At 38.3% G+C, this 16,389-nt stretch overlaps 1 protein-coding gene across 1 annotated transcript in view; it reads right to left on the bottom strand.

Moving 5' to 3' along the window:
* Window positions 1-15,825, bottom strand: part of LOC139760082 (uncharacterized) — a 53,955-nt gene extending 38,130 nt beyond the window's left edge. Inside the window, exons 1-7 of the mRNA XM_071682890.1 lie at window positions 15,745-15,825; window positions 8,565-8,652; window positions 7,920-8,094; window positions 6,441-6,625; window positions 5,851-6,004; window positions 2,573-2,780; window positions 890-1,006 (exon numbers count right to left, since the gene is read on the bottom strand). Coding sequence (XP_071538991.1) covers window positions 890-1,006; window positions 2,573-2,780; window positions 5,851-6,004; window positions 6,441-6,625; window positions 7,920-8,094; window positions 8,565-8,652; window positions 15,745-15,747 — 930 coding nt within the window. The 5' untranslated portion in view covers window positions 15,748-15,825. The remainder of the gene's footprint in view (window positions 1-889; window positions 1,007-2,572; window positions 2,781-5,850; window positions 6,005-6,440; window positions 6,626-7,919; window positions 8,095-8,564; window positions 8,653-15,744) is intronic.
* Between the last annotated feature and the right edge of the window lie 564 nt (window positions 15,826-16,389).

Genomic DNA, 16,389 nt, shown 5'->3' with positions numbered 1-16,389 from the left:
TAATAAAGTTAAATGAACAAAAAAATTGCACATTACTAAAAGTTTCCAGCCCTGGTTCCCTCAACCAACCTAACTTTTAAGTCAACCCATAATTATCTTAATCTTTGTTTTCTAATAAAACAAAGCAGTCTCTCTTCTTGAATATCAATCAGTAAAGTAAACTGTAAGAAGCATCAGTATTATAGTTATATACTGAAAGCAAACCTGAGTTAAATTTTTGTATCAAACCTTAGAAAGGATAAAACAGTGACATGAAGATCTATATAATATCTATTAACTTTCCAAACATAATAAGAACACAATAAACCTAAAAATATGAACCTTCAAATAAGGTAAGCAACAGAGAGCAAATGCAGAGGGGAGTACCACATTTCTAACTTACCCAACCAAGAAGCAGTACCTAGAGCCATCCTACATCATGCAGTTTATACTTGCAAGGATTGCTGGTGTCCATTTCAAGGACTGTTTTTCATATGCTTTTTAATGTTTGAAGGTTACTCATCAAAGCTTAGATGGAAGAGTTTTTGAGGAAGTGAAAAACTTGCTATTTCAAAAAGATTGTCACATTTATTAGAAAAATCAAATAATTCATAATGAAAGAAAAGAATGATGCCAAATATTGTGAGGTTAGAAACAAAAATGGGAAACATAGTTGTATGGTGCATGTTGGAAGATATTAAGACTAGCCCGGTACCTAGTTTTATTGAGACAAAAAGTAAGATTAGTAATCCTGACATACAGGGTGCAAGATAGCTCTGGCCTCCACTTTAACAATCTAAAATCAGCATATGGGCTACAGGGTTAATATAGCTTCAGTAAAGCACTGCCTGATATCTCAAATCCAGCAAAAACACATACCCTGACAACTAAGCATACATGTACAAAGTACCTTCTGTGTGTGGCCCCCAAGAGTAGATACTGGTGTGCCAGGTGTGCCACGGGCTACATTCCCCGTCACTGTGATCTTCATGGGTGGACCAGGCATGGGACGATTTATACCACTCAGCTGCAAGCATTATAATGTTTTAAAACCTGATTGGACTTTGAACTCTCAATTTCCCATAGATGCAACTAAAGACCTGCAAAAAATTTTTTTACCACATAAACGATTGACATAAAGAATGCCTATTACGGTTCAGAGGCATACATAAGCATAGTTTCATCACTGAAAATATGTTGCAATTCATTGTATATCATTGTATGTTTCCATATAGATGAGTCTTGACATTCCTTTCATTGCTAGCAAAGGTTGGACACAACAAAACACTTGCAGTGGGTTGGAACATCAAAGTATGAGATCACTCTATCCCATGAAATGTCTCCTTTAATGCCTCAGGAATAAGCCAGACCAAGAACTACTGAGCCAACAACTGTATCACATGGTTACTGTGAGGCCTATGTGGACTCAAGTGTTTACAGTTTTAATGTCAATGTCTTACCTTACACCGCAAAGCTTTGGAACTCTTTACTTTCTCATTCTTTCCTGATATATTATATTTACCCCTTTATAGAATATTTCTTTTCAAACTCCTCAAAACTCTAATAATGATTACTTTTCTCTTTTTTCCTTTTAACTCAACATCTTTAAGCCTTTCTGATATTACATCTGTGATTGAAGCCTCCAGTATGAAACACGAAGACAAATCAAATCTGCAAGGGATAAAGTACAATGGAGTGTTGTGGTATACAGGGGGCGACACAATGCCAATAGACTTAATTAAGATGTATGAAGCTCCTGGGGGGGACCAAACAGAAGTACGTGAAGCCTGATTGTGGACAGGGGGCTGTCGTTTGACAGCTAGAGAATGGATGTGAGAAAATGAGGACTTTCCTTCATCCGTTCCTGGCACTAACTCAGTAATATGGGATGGCAATGGACAGGGGGCTGTGGTTTGACAGCTAGAGAATGTATGTGAGAAAATGAGGACTTTCCTTCATCCATTCCTGGCACTAACTCAGTAATATGGGATGGCAAAAAAGTGTGAAAGAGCAAGAAAAGTCTGCAACCATGAGCATGGTAATAACAAATATGCTAAAACAGCTATTCAGCTTTGGTAACATTCAAAGTTAATGCACAGCCCCTGGACCAGTTTTATGCGGCTCTTGTAGCTCTAAAACTGCATTCTGAGTAGAAAAGGGGAAATGACAGACTTCTTTACAGTGCAAAGGTCCTCAAAGGGACAGTACTCCTTTCTATCCATTAGCAATGATAGAGTCTCACTAAAAGTAGCAGGGTCAAATAACACCAGGGTTGTAAGACTCTCCATAATATGATGTTGCTGCCTTAACTGGAAAGGACTGCCTATTATTTGTCCCTGAAGTTCTATCAATTGCTTTACGTAACTTCTTTCATACCTCTCATCTTTTCCCATGTCAACAAGGTGTGCTAGGAAGAGATGATTGAGCCTTCAAGGTGAATTGTAACTCTTTCATGCAAAGAAGGGAATTTTCTGGTTAGTACTAAAGCAAAACTTTAACACAACGTTATAACAAACAGCAACAAAGAATATTACCAGGATGATAAAAACAGGTGATACAATTCTTAATTTCAATAGAATTTGCCTTTCCTGACCTGTTTGGTAGGTGTTCCAGGTGCTGGAGGAAGTTCCCGAGGAGCAGGGGGAGGAGGTGGGGGAGGAAGAGGATGATCACTTGAAGATGATCTCTTCCGCTTTCTTTTATCACAACTACTACCACTTCCAGGGCCAACACTCATAGGAGCACCAGTCCCTCCCGATGATGTAGTAGTTGGGGTTTCATGATTTTCACGATTTTCTTTCCTACAAAAAATCTCAATCTCCATAACTTTATTTATCACAAAGAGCAAGCTAAGGCAGCTAACAATTATATTATCATATAACATCCAAAGAAAGCCAAAGTACTCTAAACACTAGGAAAATTAGTACATCCTTGAAGATAAGAAGTGGAGCAGGTGATATATATTAATTTTGAATTTGCATAGTTTCATAATTAGACAATGTAACTACCAAATGTAAGGAGACATGAGCCTTTCAAAATTCCTATTCATTTTGTGTATTCTCCTTCCACCATTATCACCACCTTTAGTTTTTCCAACCTTCAAAATCATCCATAGCTACAACCAGTTCATCTTGTCTTAGTAAATATTCATAACACATTATTTCAAGAGATCTGTCATCCCCAGTCTTTCAATTGTTTGTGTGTTTCTAACAATGTATTTAGTTTTATAAATATGTATTTCTATCTGATATAGTATCAGAGTGAAGAATGGCATAGTGCAAATAAATGAAACAAGAGGAATGTGAGAAGATTGAAATGTATTTAAAGAGGTAGTACTTGCATGTGCAGCAGAAGGTAGGATGTGGACAGATGAGGGCAACAGCAAAAGTTCCACAAAAATCCATGTGAGATGATAAGAATGCATGTAAAGTATCTTTATATAAAAGCAAAGGGGTCAAAAATGAATGTTTAAATTACAAAGAAATAACCTAGCAAGGTGCATGGGAGAGTAATGACTGAGAATGTAATAACACACAAAACTCCCAATTGAAATGGAGCAATGCAGTTTTAGAAGAGATAGGGGGTGTTTGGATCAGACTTGATGAAAGTGATGTGCATGTGGCATTAATGAATCTGGAAAATGGATAAATCAAAGCTCACAGAGAAGCTTTGTGGAAGGTGCTTTAAATTATTTGGGCAGTTGGAAAGCTACTAAATGTGTTGAGTTTTACTTGGAGAGTAAGGCACTATTGTAAGTAAGAAGAAATGAGGGTGAGTCGTTCCCAGAAAGGGTGGATCCACATCAAGGGTGTACGATGTCACCATGGCTGCTTACCAGTAATTTATTCATTGACAATGTGGTGTGAGAGGTAAATGTGAGGGTCTTGGAGCATGGGGCAAGTCTAAAGTATGCTTGGGATGGGAGGGCATTAGAAATGAACCAGATGTTGTTTGCAGTTGACATGGTACTGACAGCTGACTCCAGTGATAAGCTCTAGAATCTGGTGCTAGAATTTGGGTGTTTGTAAGAAAGGAAAATGTTGAGAGTAAATGTGAACAAAAGTAAGGTAATGAGGTACAACAAGGGGAATGTGATAGGATGGTTTCAGTATCAGCTTAAATGGGAAGGATGTGGGAAATGTGGAAAGATTTTGGTACCTGAAAGTGGACACAGCAACTGATGGAATCATAGAAGCTGAAATAAGCTATACAGTGGAAGGGAGCTCTGGTACTAGGTCCATTAATGAACATGTGGAAGAAAACGTCACCATGTGTCAGGGCAAAACTAGCTATGTTTGGGGTATAGTTGCCCTAACTTCATTTTTAAGAAGGGAACCTTGAGCCCTGAATGTCAAAGAACAGAAGTGGGTAAGTGCAGTGGAAATGGAATGGCCATGGTCATCATGTGGTATGAGGTAAGTTGATTGTGCGAGGAATGATAGTGTCAGAGAAGCGTGATAAGTGAAGTTTTTACCGAGGGTCTAACAGTGCATGCTACATTGGTTCTGGCCAATGGAAAGGATGAACAAAGGAAGGCTGACTTGTAGATATATGCATCAGAAATGGAAGGAGCACAAGAGAAGGGGTAATCTGAAAAGGAGATGGAACGATGAAGTGAGGAGGGCTTGAGGGTATCAGGGCCAAAACATTAAGGATAGCAAAAGGGATTCATTAGACCAAATGAATTGGGCAGATATGGTACACGGGAAAAGATGAACTGTCAGTGAGATGAAACAGGGCATGCAACATGATCATTTAACCATGCAGAATTCTATGAGGTTTAACATGGGAAAGACTCTGATTTTGGTTCATTATAAATGACAGCTAGATATTGGATGAGGGCAAAGGAGTTTATGTTCCTTTGTCCTTCACGCTTCTTCACCAGGTAGGAAAGGTAATCATGAAAAAACTTTTACACTCTCCTAAACACTGAATTCCTTAGGGATCCTGAATTTCACAACTTCTTGATCATTAATATGGTTTTTAAAGATATTCATCACTGATATCCTTTCCTATGTTGGAAATATCTGGTCATCGTTTCACAGAAATTTTTGGCATCTTATACTTGTTGACGTCCACATCTCAAAAGGTTTTGATTTGGGCCTGATCTTCAGGGTCTAAACAGGCTAAACAAAAAGAGGAGGCATGGAGTCACTTCTCTGAGGCCCAGACCTGGGTCCAACCTCTTCTATTTTTCCATATAACTTAACATAAAGCAGATGACCTTCATCTTCACTACCTCATTGTTCAGTGATACACTAGATGCATCTAGCTTGTTTATTAGATCTTTGCTTTTAATAATTTTGGATCTTCTTCCTACTAGATTCTTAAAATGGCTAAAAATAAATTAAGGTTTTTATGAACCTTGGCAGCCCTCCCTTTCATATGTGGGGGAAGTTGGCCCATTTTTGCATATGATGATAAACAACCCATGAATCCTTTTTCTATCAACACCAGTGTTCCCCAAGATCCTGTCCTGTAATTTTCTCCTCTTCCACCCTTTCATCAATTAACTTATTTCTTCACAAGGTAACCAAATACATTCATACATTGATGACTCAGTTCTGCATTCTTCCATTTCTTTTATATCCATTCCAATGTCTCTATTTCAATTCCAATTATATCTCATTATATCTAACTTTGTACATCCATATATTTATAAGATTTCCCAAATGAAACCAAATTAAGTTTAGTGTTTCTAAAATCCAATTTTTCCTCCTTCTTTCTGAAACCCTCACACCTCACCACTGTGCAAAGGCAGTGCCATAGCTTATTTGCAAGAAATGCAAATATAAAAACAAAAGTATGAAAAAAAGGGTATTTCATGTACATACTATACATTAAAATTAAAAGTTTTTTGCATGTACTTACGGAGGCAGCTTAGATAACCGGGCCTGTGAGAGTGGCAGTGTAGTGTATGATCCCTGATCACTGTTGTACTGTTGTGGCACCATAGCACCTGAGATAAATCTAAGTCCATCAGTCTCTTCCTCAGAGTCTGTATCCTCAGATTCTGCACCAAGATCTATGGAATACATAGAAGAGAGACGTCTTTTATATTATCTATTATAGATCCATTTATTGAGATTGAATCTGTTCAAACCTTCACTATATACCCTTCTGCAACGTTTTAATGAAAAAAATTACAGCAAGTCTGAACATAAATAAATGCAGTAGTAAAACTGATCAATGCAATTTCTGTTTATAACATTACACACATGTGCAATCGAAGTGAAACATTCATTGGAGGATATAACAGGTGCAGAACACTACTCTATTTTGGTCTGGCCATCCATCCATTCCAATTTTCTGGGGAGACCTGTATGATTAAGAATGCACTAGTATCTAAGTCAGTATGCCATTAACAGAAAAATCCTTTTGTATAATAGGTAAACTTTCTTTTATCAAAATATATGCTGAAAGACTAAAGCTGAGAGATCACATCAACATACTTTACTTACCATCCATTTTGCCATACAAAGCTGTTGAGGCTGGGGATGGCATTTTGGCATTGATGCCATAATACAAAAGGGCCATTCGAGTTGCAATGGCAGTGTATGCAGTTTGTGGAGGGACACGGGGCATGAGCGGTATCAGGCGTCGACCTTCCACTGCCCATTCAACTCCTGTGTTGGGCCCAGCCAATCTATAAAAATATTTGAGATAATGTGATTCAAGTAAAAAAAAATTCATAAAAATTTTCAAATAACGTAAAAATCTCAAGTCGAGATGTCTACGGTACTAAAATATCCAAAATTCAAATGCTGACACATCTGAAATTCCTGCCAAAATGATGCAATAGGTTCAAAGGGCACTGCTCAGTTTCCAACAAGCTGCCACAGCCCATCACTTTGTCACTGTCTGCCCACTCCAGAGGAAAAAAAAAGAACTCCATACTTTTTTCATATATCTCCATATTTTTGCTATCAATCTGTCCTTAATAATGGCATCCAGGTGATGCTACTAAGTGTAATGATGTAAATAAAGAAAAATCTTATGTTATCATTACATAGAAAGTTGAAATCCTACAAGGATGAGATTGGAGTTCATCAGTGCACAACTTGAGGAAACATTATTAAGGAATGTTTCCCCAAAATCAGATCAGATTGAGTTAGTGCATTATCTGAGGGTGTGTTAGCAGGGAATGAAAGAAGATCGGTACATAAGGACTTAGGAGCAGAGTTTTAACATCCAGTGAAATAATGAATGCGTAACATATCTGTGAGAAATCAAACTGGGAGAAGCTAAGCTTCAAGAAACAAAGGCTTCAAAGCATTGTATGTGTCCTGGAACTGCAGCTCCTACCCCTTTACAAAGCCCATCACCTATGCATGGTGCTACAAAGCCAAGTCTACAATTCAATGGGCCTCCATGCACATCAGCACCACCTCCTATGATGGATGAAATGCATGAACAGCCTCCTACCTCTCTTGTCGTCTCAACCTCAGCTATGCCTGATGCCATACCAAGTACTTCATCTTCTATGTAATCACCAAACTCAAAATCAATCTATCTTACACTTATTAGAAGTGGAGACAATGAAAAAATTTGGGCAAATATACTAAATATCTTTAAATGTTTTATACACTGCAGTACATAATTACGTACAGGTAACCCTCCACATAACACCAGCTGGGATGAACAACTCGGTTAGACATGAGCCAAATGCCACCTCCAGGATTTGAACTCATGTGAGCCAGACCCCTGGCAGGCCCATGCTAACACATGAACAGTAACACTGTGTTTATCTTCTCAACATTTCCACTGTATCTTCACTGCAAGCTGCACAAATGTAATTGCATTTTATGATTTTACCTACTTTTCTTTACAATGACAGTTCTGCATCATCAGTTCTGCATCATCCTTTATTAGAAATAAAGCATGCTATACTATGTCTTATGCCCTAACTATACTGTGCAGGTGTCAGTTTTGTTACTTACGTATCAGCAATAGTGTTGAGCTTTTCATCATTAACTGCTCTACGGATCTCTGCACGGTGTCTTTCGAGGGTGATGGAAAATATAGTCTGAAGATCATTTAGAAGCTTTCTCTTCTCTTTAGTAAGTTCTCCTTGGGCCCGTAAGACTGATACCACTTGGCTATATGTGGTGAGTTCTGTGGAACATCATGAATAACAATGTGCATCACTTCATAAACTGTATTAAGCTCTCACCTCAAAAAGCTTGTGATTAACCTGTTATATCTACTGTGTCCAAATTTGCACCACAACATTAGGATATATGGAATTTTTTTTTCCCAAGATATCCCTATACATGGTTCAATCACAACATTCTGCAACCATGTACAGAGATTTGTGTCAACCCTTATATCTCATATGACATCCTCCTCAAAGTGCTGAAAATATTTTTCAGTAACTCCAAAAGAAAATGATTTGTAAACCTTGATGCTGGAGAGGGAAATGTATCCTGAAAAGCCTAAATATCTAATGTACTTTACATCAAACAATCTACTTTTTAAAACCTTCTTGCAAAAGAATTAAATCATAAAAGTCTTTTTTCTGAATAAATGAAATAAGTGTACATTTTAAAATCTAAACAATATAGAAAAGCAGTGAAATATCTTACCTAATGCACGAAGAGCTTTTCGACATTCCTCCTTCGTCATGTCAAGCAGTTTTGGCCATCTGTTTGGCACGTTATTTCCTATGTCCATCTGAAAGAAGAGTTAACCAAAACGTTGCATAACAAATACTTCTATATACCCAATGAAGATGTAATTCATATACATCTAACCAATGGTTTATATATATATATATATATATATATATATATATATATATATATATATATATATATATTTTTTTTTTTTTATACTTTGTCGCTGTCTCCCGCGTTTGCGAGGTAGCGCAAGGAAACAGACGAAAGAAATGGCCCAACCCCCCCCATACACATGTACATACACACGTCCACACACGCAAATATACATACCTACACAGCTTTCCATGGTTTACCCTGGACGCCTCACATGCCTTGACTCAATCCACTGACAGCACGTCAACCCCTGTATACCACATCGCTCCAATTCACTCTATTCCTTGCCCTCCTTTCACCCTCCTGCATGTTCAGGCCCCGATCACACAAAATCCTTTTCACTCCATCTTTCCACCTCCAATTTGGTCTCCCACTTCTCGTTCCCTCCACCTCCGACACATATATCCTCTTGGTCAATCTTTTCCCACTCATTCTCTCCATGTGACCAAACCATTTCAAAACACCCTCTTCTGCTCTCTCAACCACACTCTTTTTATTTCCACACATCTCTCTCACCCTTACATTACTTACTCGATCAAACCACCTCACACTACATACTGTCCTCAAACATCTCATTTCCAGCACATCCATCCTCCTGCTCACAACTCTATCCATAGCCCACGCCTCGCAACCATACAACATTGTTGGAACCACTATTCCTTCAAACATACCCATTTTTGCTTTCCGAGATAATGTTCTCGACTTCCAAACATTCTTCAAGGCTCCCAGAATTTTCGCCCCCTCCCCCACCCTATGATTCACTTCCGCTTCCATGGTTCCATCCGCTGCCAGATCCACTCCCAGATATCTAAAACACTTTACTTCCTCCAGGTTTTCTCCATTCAAACTTACCTCCCAATTGACTTGACCCTCAACCCTACTGTACCTAATAACCTTGCTCTTATTCACATTTACTCTTAACTTTCTTCTTTCACACACTTTACCAAACTCAGTCACCAGCTTCTGCAGTTTCTTACATGAATCAGCCACCAGCGCTGTATCATCAGCGAACAACAACTGACTCACTTCCCAAGCTCTCTCATCCACAACAGACTGCATACTTGCCCCTCTTTCCAAAACTCTTGCATTCACCTCCCTAACAACCCCATCCATAAACAAATTAAACAACCATGGAGACATCACACACCCCTGTTGCAAACCTACATTCACTGAGAACCAATCCCTTTCCTCTCTTCCTACACGTACACATGCCTTACATCCTCGATAACAACTTTTCACTGCTTCTAACAACTTGCCTCCCACACCATAAATTCTTAAAACCTTCCACAGAGCATCTCTATCAACTCTATCATATGCCTTCTCCAGATCCATAAATGTTACATACAAATCCATTTGTTTTTCTAAGTATTTCTCACATACATTCTTCAAAGCAAACACCTGATCCACACGTCCTCTACCACTTCTGAAACCACACTGCTCTTCCCCAATCTGATGCTCTGTACACGCCTTCACCCTCTCAATCAATACCCTACCATATAATTTACCAGGAATACTCAACAAACTTATACCTCTGTAATTTGAGCACTCACTTTTATCCCCTTTGCCTTTGTACAATGGCACTATGCAAGCATTCCGCCAATCCTCAGGCACCTCATCATGAGTCATACATACATTAAATAACCTTACCAACCAGTCAACAATACAGTCACCCCCTTTTTTAATAAATTCCACTGCAATACCATCCAAACCCACTGCCTTTCCGGCTTTCATCTTCCACAAGCTTTTACTACCTCTTCTCTGTTTACCAAATCATTCTCCCTAAACCTCTCACTTTGCACACCACTCGACCAAAAGACCCTATATCTGCCACTCTATCATCAAGCACATTCAACAAACCTTCAAAATATTGACTCCATCTCCTTCTCACATCACCACTACTTGTTTTCACCTCCCCATTAGCCCCTTTCACTGAAGTTCCCATTTGTTCCCTTGTCTTACGCACTTTACCTCCTTCCAAAACATCTTTTTATCCTCCCTAAAATTTAATGATACTCTCTCACCCCAACTCTCATTTGCCCTCTTTTTCACCTCTTGCACCTTTCTCTTGACCTCCTGCCTCTTTCTTTTATACATCTCCCACTCATTTGCATTATTTCCCTGCAAAAATCGTCCAAATGCCTCTCTCTTCTCTTTCACTAATAATTTTACTTCTTCATCCCACCATTCACTACCCTTTCTAATCTGCCCACCTCCCACGCTTCTCATACCACAAGCATCTTTTGCGCAGGCCATCACTGCTTCCCTAAATACATCCCATTCCTCCCCCACTCCCCTTACGTCCTTTGTTCTCACCCTTTTCCATTCTGTACTCAGTCTCTCCTGGTACTTCCTCACACAAGTCTCCTTCCCAAGTCCCTAGCTGTCGTGTATAATGCACTGAAACCACACACGTATATATATATATATATATATATATATATATATATATATATATATTTTTTTTTTTTTTTTTTTTGCTTTGTCGCTGTCTCCCGCGTTTGCGAGGTAGCGCAAGGAAACAGACGAAAGAAATGGCCCAACCCACCCCCATACACATGTATATACATACGTCCACACACGCAAATATACATACCTACACAGCTTTCCATGGTTTACCCCAGACGCTTCACATGCCCTGATTCAATCCACTGACAGCACATCAACCCTGGTATACCACATCGATCCAATTCACTCTATTCCTTGCCCTCCTTTCACCCTCCTGCATGTTCAGGCCGCGATCACACAAAATCTTTTTCACTCCATCTTTCCACCTCCAATTTGGTCTCCCACTTTTCCTCGTTCCCTCCACCTCCGACACATATATCCTCTTGGTCAATCTTTCCTCACTCATTCTCTCCATGTGCCCAAACCATTTCAAAACACCCTCTTCTGCTCTCTCAACCACGCTCTTTTTATTTCCACACATCTCTCTTACCCTTACGTTACTTACTCGATCAAACCACCTCACACCACACATTGTCCTCAAACATCTCATTTCCAGCACATCCACCCTCCTGCGCACAACTCTATCCATAGGCCACGCCTCGCAACCATACAACATTGTTGGAACCACTATTCCTTCAAACATACCCATTTTTGCTTTCCGAGATAATGTTCTCGACTTCCACACATTCTTCATGGCTCCCAGAATTTTCGCCCCCTCCCCCACCCTATGATCCACTTCCGCTTCCATGGTTCCATCCGCTGCCAGATCCACTCCCAGATATCTAAAACACTTTACTTCCTCCAGTTTTTCTCCATTCAGACTTACCTCCTAATTGACTTGACCCTCAACCCTACTGTACCTAATAACCTTGCTCTTGTTCACATTTACTCTTAACTTTCTTCTTTCACACACTTTACCAAACTCAGTCACCAGCTTCTGCAGTTTCTCACATGAATCATATATATATATGTATTCTTTCTTTCTTTTATACTATTCGCCATTTTCCGCATTAGCGAGGTAGCGTTGAGAACAGAGGACTGGGCCTTTGAGGGAATATCCTCACCTGGCCCCCTTCTCTATTTTTACATCACAAGCAGTAAATAAATCATTAAATGTGAGTGATGGAGCACAAGTTACGGTCCTTGTAACCGGAAAATTATGACTAGGTAGTTTTCTCAAGTGGATAGTTTATCATGCCCTTCAGTAACTCTTCGTTGCCTTAGCAACCCCACGGGCATACTTTTTTAAAAGTGCTCACTTGAAAAGTTTAACACCGTAAAAACCATGTCTTAAATGGAACTGGTAGGTTTGTGTGATGAGATACTAGGAGATTTTGAGTGAAGAGTGGCAAAAGGTGAGAAATAGGAGGTTTTTAGGGAAGCAGTGCTGACATGTGAGAATAGTTAGTGAACAGTAGGATGAAAAAAATAAGTTGCTCAAGAAAGAGAAAAGATAGGTAAATAGGCATGCCTATTTGGGCTGTTGTATAAAGTGGTAAACAGTAAATGTTCAAAGAGTTGAAAAAAATTTTTGGTGTACTTGGTAAGTAGTGTGGGAGAGTGATTGAGAAAATGGTGACATACACTATATATATTTGTATATATATATATATATATATATATATATATATATATATATATATATATATATATATATAAAAAAAATGGGTATGTTTGAAGGAATAGTGGTTCCAACAATGTTGTATGGTTGCGAGGCGTGGGCTATGGATAGAGTTGTGCGCAGGAGGATGGATGTGCTGGAAATGAGATGTTTGAGGACAATGTGTGGTGTGAGGTGGTTTGATCGAGTGAGTAACGTAAGGGTAAGAGAGATGTGTGGAAATAAAAAGAGCGTGGTTGAGAGAGCAGAAGAGGGTGTTTTGAAGTGGTTTGGGCACATGGAGAGAATGAGTGAGGAAAGATTGACCAAGAGGATATATGTGTCGGAGGTGGAGGGAACGAGGAGAAGAGGGAGACCAAATTGGAGGTGGAAAGATGGAGTGAAAAAGATTTTGTGTGATCGGGGCCTGAACATGCAGGAGGGTGAAAGGAGGGCAAGGAATAGAGTGAATTGGAGCGATGTGGTATACCGGGGTTGACGTGCTGTCAGTGGATTGAATCAAGGCATGTAAAGCGTCTGGGGTAAACCATGGAAAGCTGTGTAGGTATGTATATTTGCGTGTGTGGACGTATGTATATACATGTGTATGGAGGGGGGTTGGGCCATTTCTTTCGTCTGTTTCCTTGCGCTACCTCGCAAACGCGGGAGACAGCGACAAAGTATAATAAAAAAATATAAAAATAATATATATATATATATATATATATATATATATATATATATATATATATATCATTTATATTCTTTATTTTGCTTTGTCGCTGTTTCCGGCATTAGCGAGGTAGCACAAGGAAACAGACGAAAGAATGGCCCATGCCACCCACATACACATGTATATACATACACCTCCACACACACGAATATACATACCTATACATCTCAATGTATACATATTTATACACACACACAGACATATACATATATACACATGTACATAATTCATACTGTCTGCCTTTATTCATTCCCATCACCACCCCGCCACACATGAAATAACAACCCCCTCCCCCTCATGTGTATGGGGTAGCGCTAGGAAGACAACAAAGGCCCCATTCGTTCACACTTAGTCTCTAGCTGTCATGTAATAATGCACACAAACTTTCTGAGGAGTTAGTTAGTCCATAAAAAGAAAAATATTTTCTCTTACAGAATCTCTCTATATCATACAATACTCAAAAAAATACCCAAATGGTAGCATGCTTTCTTCTATATTGATGTGTGAAAGTGTATCTTGTGCCCTTAATGACTGCATTCTACATTCACCTAAACACATTAATCATTTGATTTCTTACCAAGTAAAATTTCATATATCCCTTAGCATGAATTACATATTTCCTACTTCTTATATGTATTGTTTACACTCAATTCACATTATTCATGAATTCTATTATAATTTACATTTGTGAGTAAATGAAAAAATAACTATTTTCTTCAAATACATAAACACTGACACAAGAAATTTCTTTACTGTAAAAATTACTATCATAATTGTTGCATAAATCTAGCTTTCACAGTAATAATACAGGTACACTTTCTTTGATAATATAGGTCGTCTATGATGCATAACATTTATTCTAGCAGTGTTTTAAGCTTGTTAACAATACAGCTTATCCATGGATAAGATGCAGCCATACATCAGCTAGGAATTTATCCGGGGATGTGAAGGTCTACAACCACAATGTACAAGGTAAGTCAAAATCAGTTGTTTGCACAAGTAAACAATTATTGAGAATCTTATCTGAAAAGTCGAGTATGGATGTAAGTGAATGAGGCCTATTCTTCATGTGTTCCTGGTACTAACTTGCTCATACGGAAAACTGAACAAGCATTAAATGAAAAAGATGATTCAATATTTTAGTCAAAATATGTCAGCTACACTATGACAGAGTACCATGGAAATGGTACCAGACGTAAACAAAAAGACAAGACAGCGAGCAGCTATGTGACCCCCAACAGTAGAGGAATTGAATGATGATGTATTTATACCATCATTTTTGTTACCAAGTTCAATTACGTAAGGTTTTCATGGGGCCTGTTGATAATCTTCTATGTGTTTTAACAACTCTTGCATTAATAAACCCCAATATTTCCCATATGTACATAACCCTCATTACTACTACTTAGTTTGGTATCATTTAATAAGATATAATATTCAAATTCATGCTCTGTAAATACTATAATATTCATTATATCACACAACACCACTGCAAACCAAATTTACTCAATAACCAGAGCCAACAACGATGTGGAGATAAACTAACCTTTATCCCAGAGGGCTCCGCCTCATGGTCCCCCAACAACAGCATACCTCAATGACCACTTTATCATAGAATTTACAAAATCATTTATAGGAACAGTCCGAAGCCCAGACAAAAGAGAAGCACACATGAAGTGCAATATCTGCATGATAACGACTGACCCATTCGTACTTAAATATTTGACCGCAGTGTAACCAATACGTACATTCTTTCTGTAAAAAAACGATAACTGATAACTGTAAGCTAACAAGAATGCTTAATGGCCCTATATTGTATTCAGTAGCACTGTTGCTCTAAAATTCGCACCCCCTGAGAGAAATCCTCTAACACCACAACATTAGGTGAATCTTACAACAACGTGCCATTGCCTTTCCACCTTTCCCACTATTAACGAGTCAAATGAAGTGTAAACGTTACAATTTCTATTAGTTTATAGTAATCTTTCCAATATCTTAAAACGCCACGAATAGATCACAGCAAAACACTACAATACTCACGTTATTGTTAGATTACCAGTTGCCAAACACAGGATTGTGTGAATTACATTTGCCTTGCCACTAACAAGACTACGTTAAATAAGGCCTCAGTACAGAAAAATAGCAGATGTCAAGTTACTTGGGTAACAGTATAATGTTCATGGTAGCGGTAAAATCATATTAAACCCATTCTTTACCATTTTTGATGAATTTACAGTTCCACTGTATTATAACCTTTACATCTTCGGCGTAGCTACTTTTGTCAACAAACGGCTCTCTCACATGAGATAAATACCTAACATTATTTGTGTAATGAATTATAACGATTTCTAGTCCTTAATTTATCATGAAAAACATTTCATTAGCTTCGGATTTTCTTATCATCTCAGTAACCTAAATTTTATGGTTTCAATTTACTTTTTGAATGATTGTGGTTCCATGACGCGCCTAATGTTTGGGCTCGTAGTCTTTACAAACGCGGGGGAACGGCGAGTTGTTATTGGAAGGAAGAGTTGTACGTCAACTTTGTGTAGATTATTCATACCGTACGTTGGTCTCGCTTTGAGATATGCTGTCCTCTTCTGAATAATTTTCAACAACTTAATATGATAAGAGATCGGTAGAGTGACTTTCATAAGTGAACAAGGAAATTAGCATACACCACCTGAACTTTTTTTTTTTTTTAGCTTCCTTTCCAGTGAAACTAGTTTTTTGAATGATATAGATTATTTCGGGAATAAAATCGACTAATTAAAGTGAATTTTATCAGTTCTTCGCTGTATGGTTTACTAACAAAAAACGAAATCATCTACGTTATTCAAGTTTCTAAGAACGATCATAAT

Source organism: Panulirus ornatus, chromosome 35 (assembly GCF_036320965.1).
Source record: "Panulirus ornatus isolate Po-2019 chromosome 35, ASM3632096v1, whole genome shotgun sequence".
NCBI lineage: Eukaryota > Metazoa > Arthropoda > Malacostraca > Decapoda > Palinuridae > Panulirus > Panulirus ornatus.
Note: the sequence above shows the minus strand (reverse complement) of the source record. Positions and strands in the feature narration are given on the sequence as shown.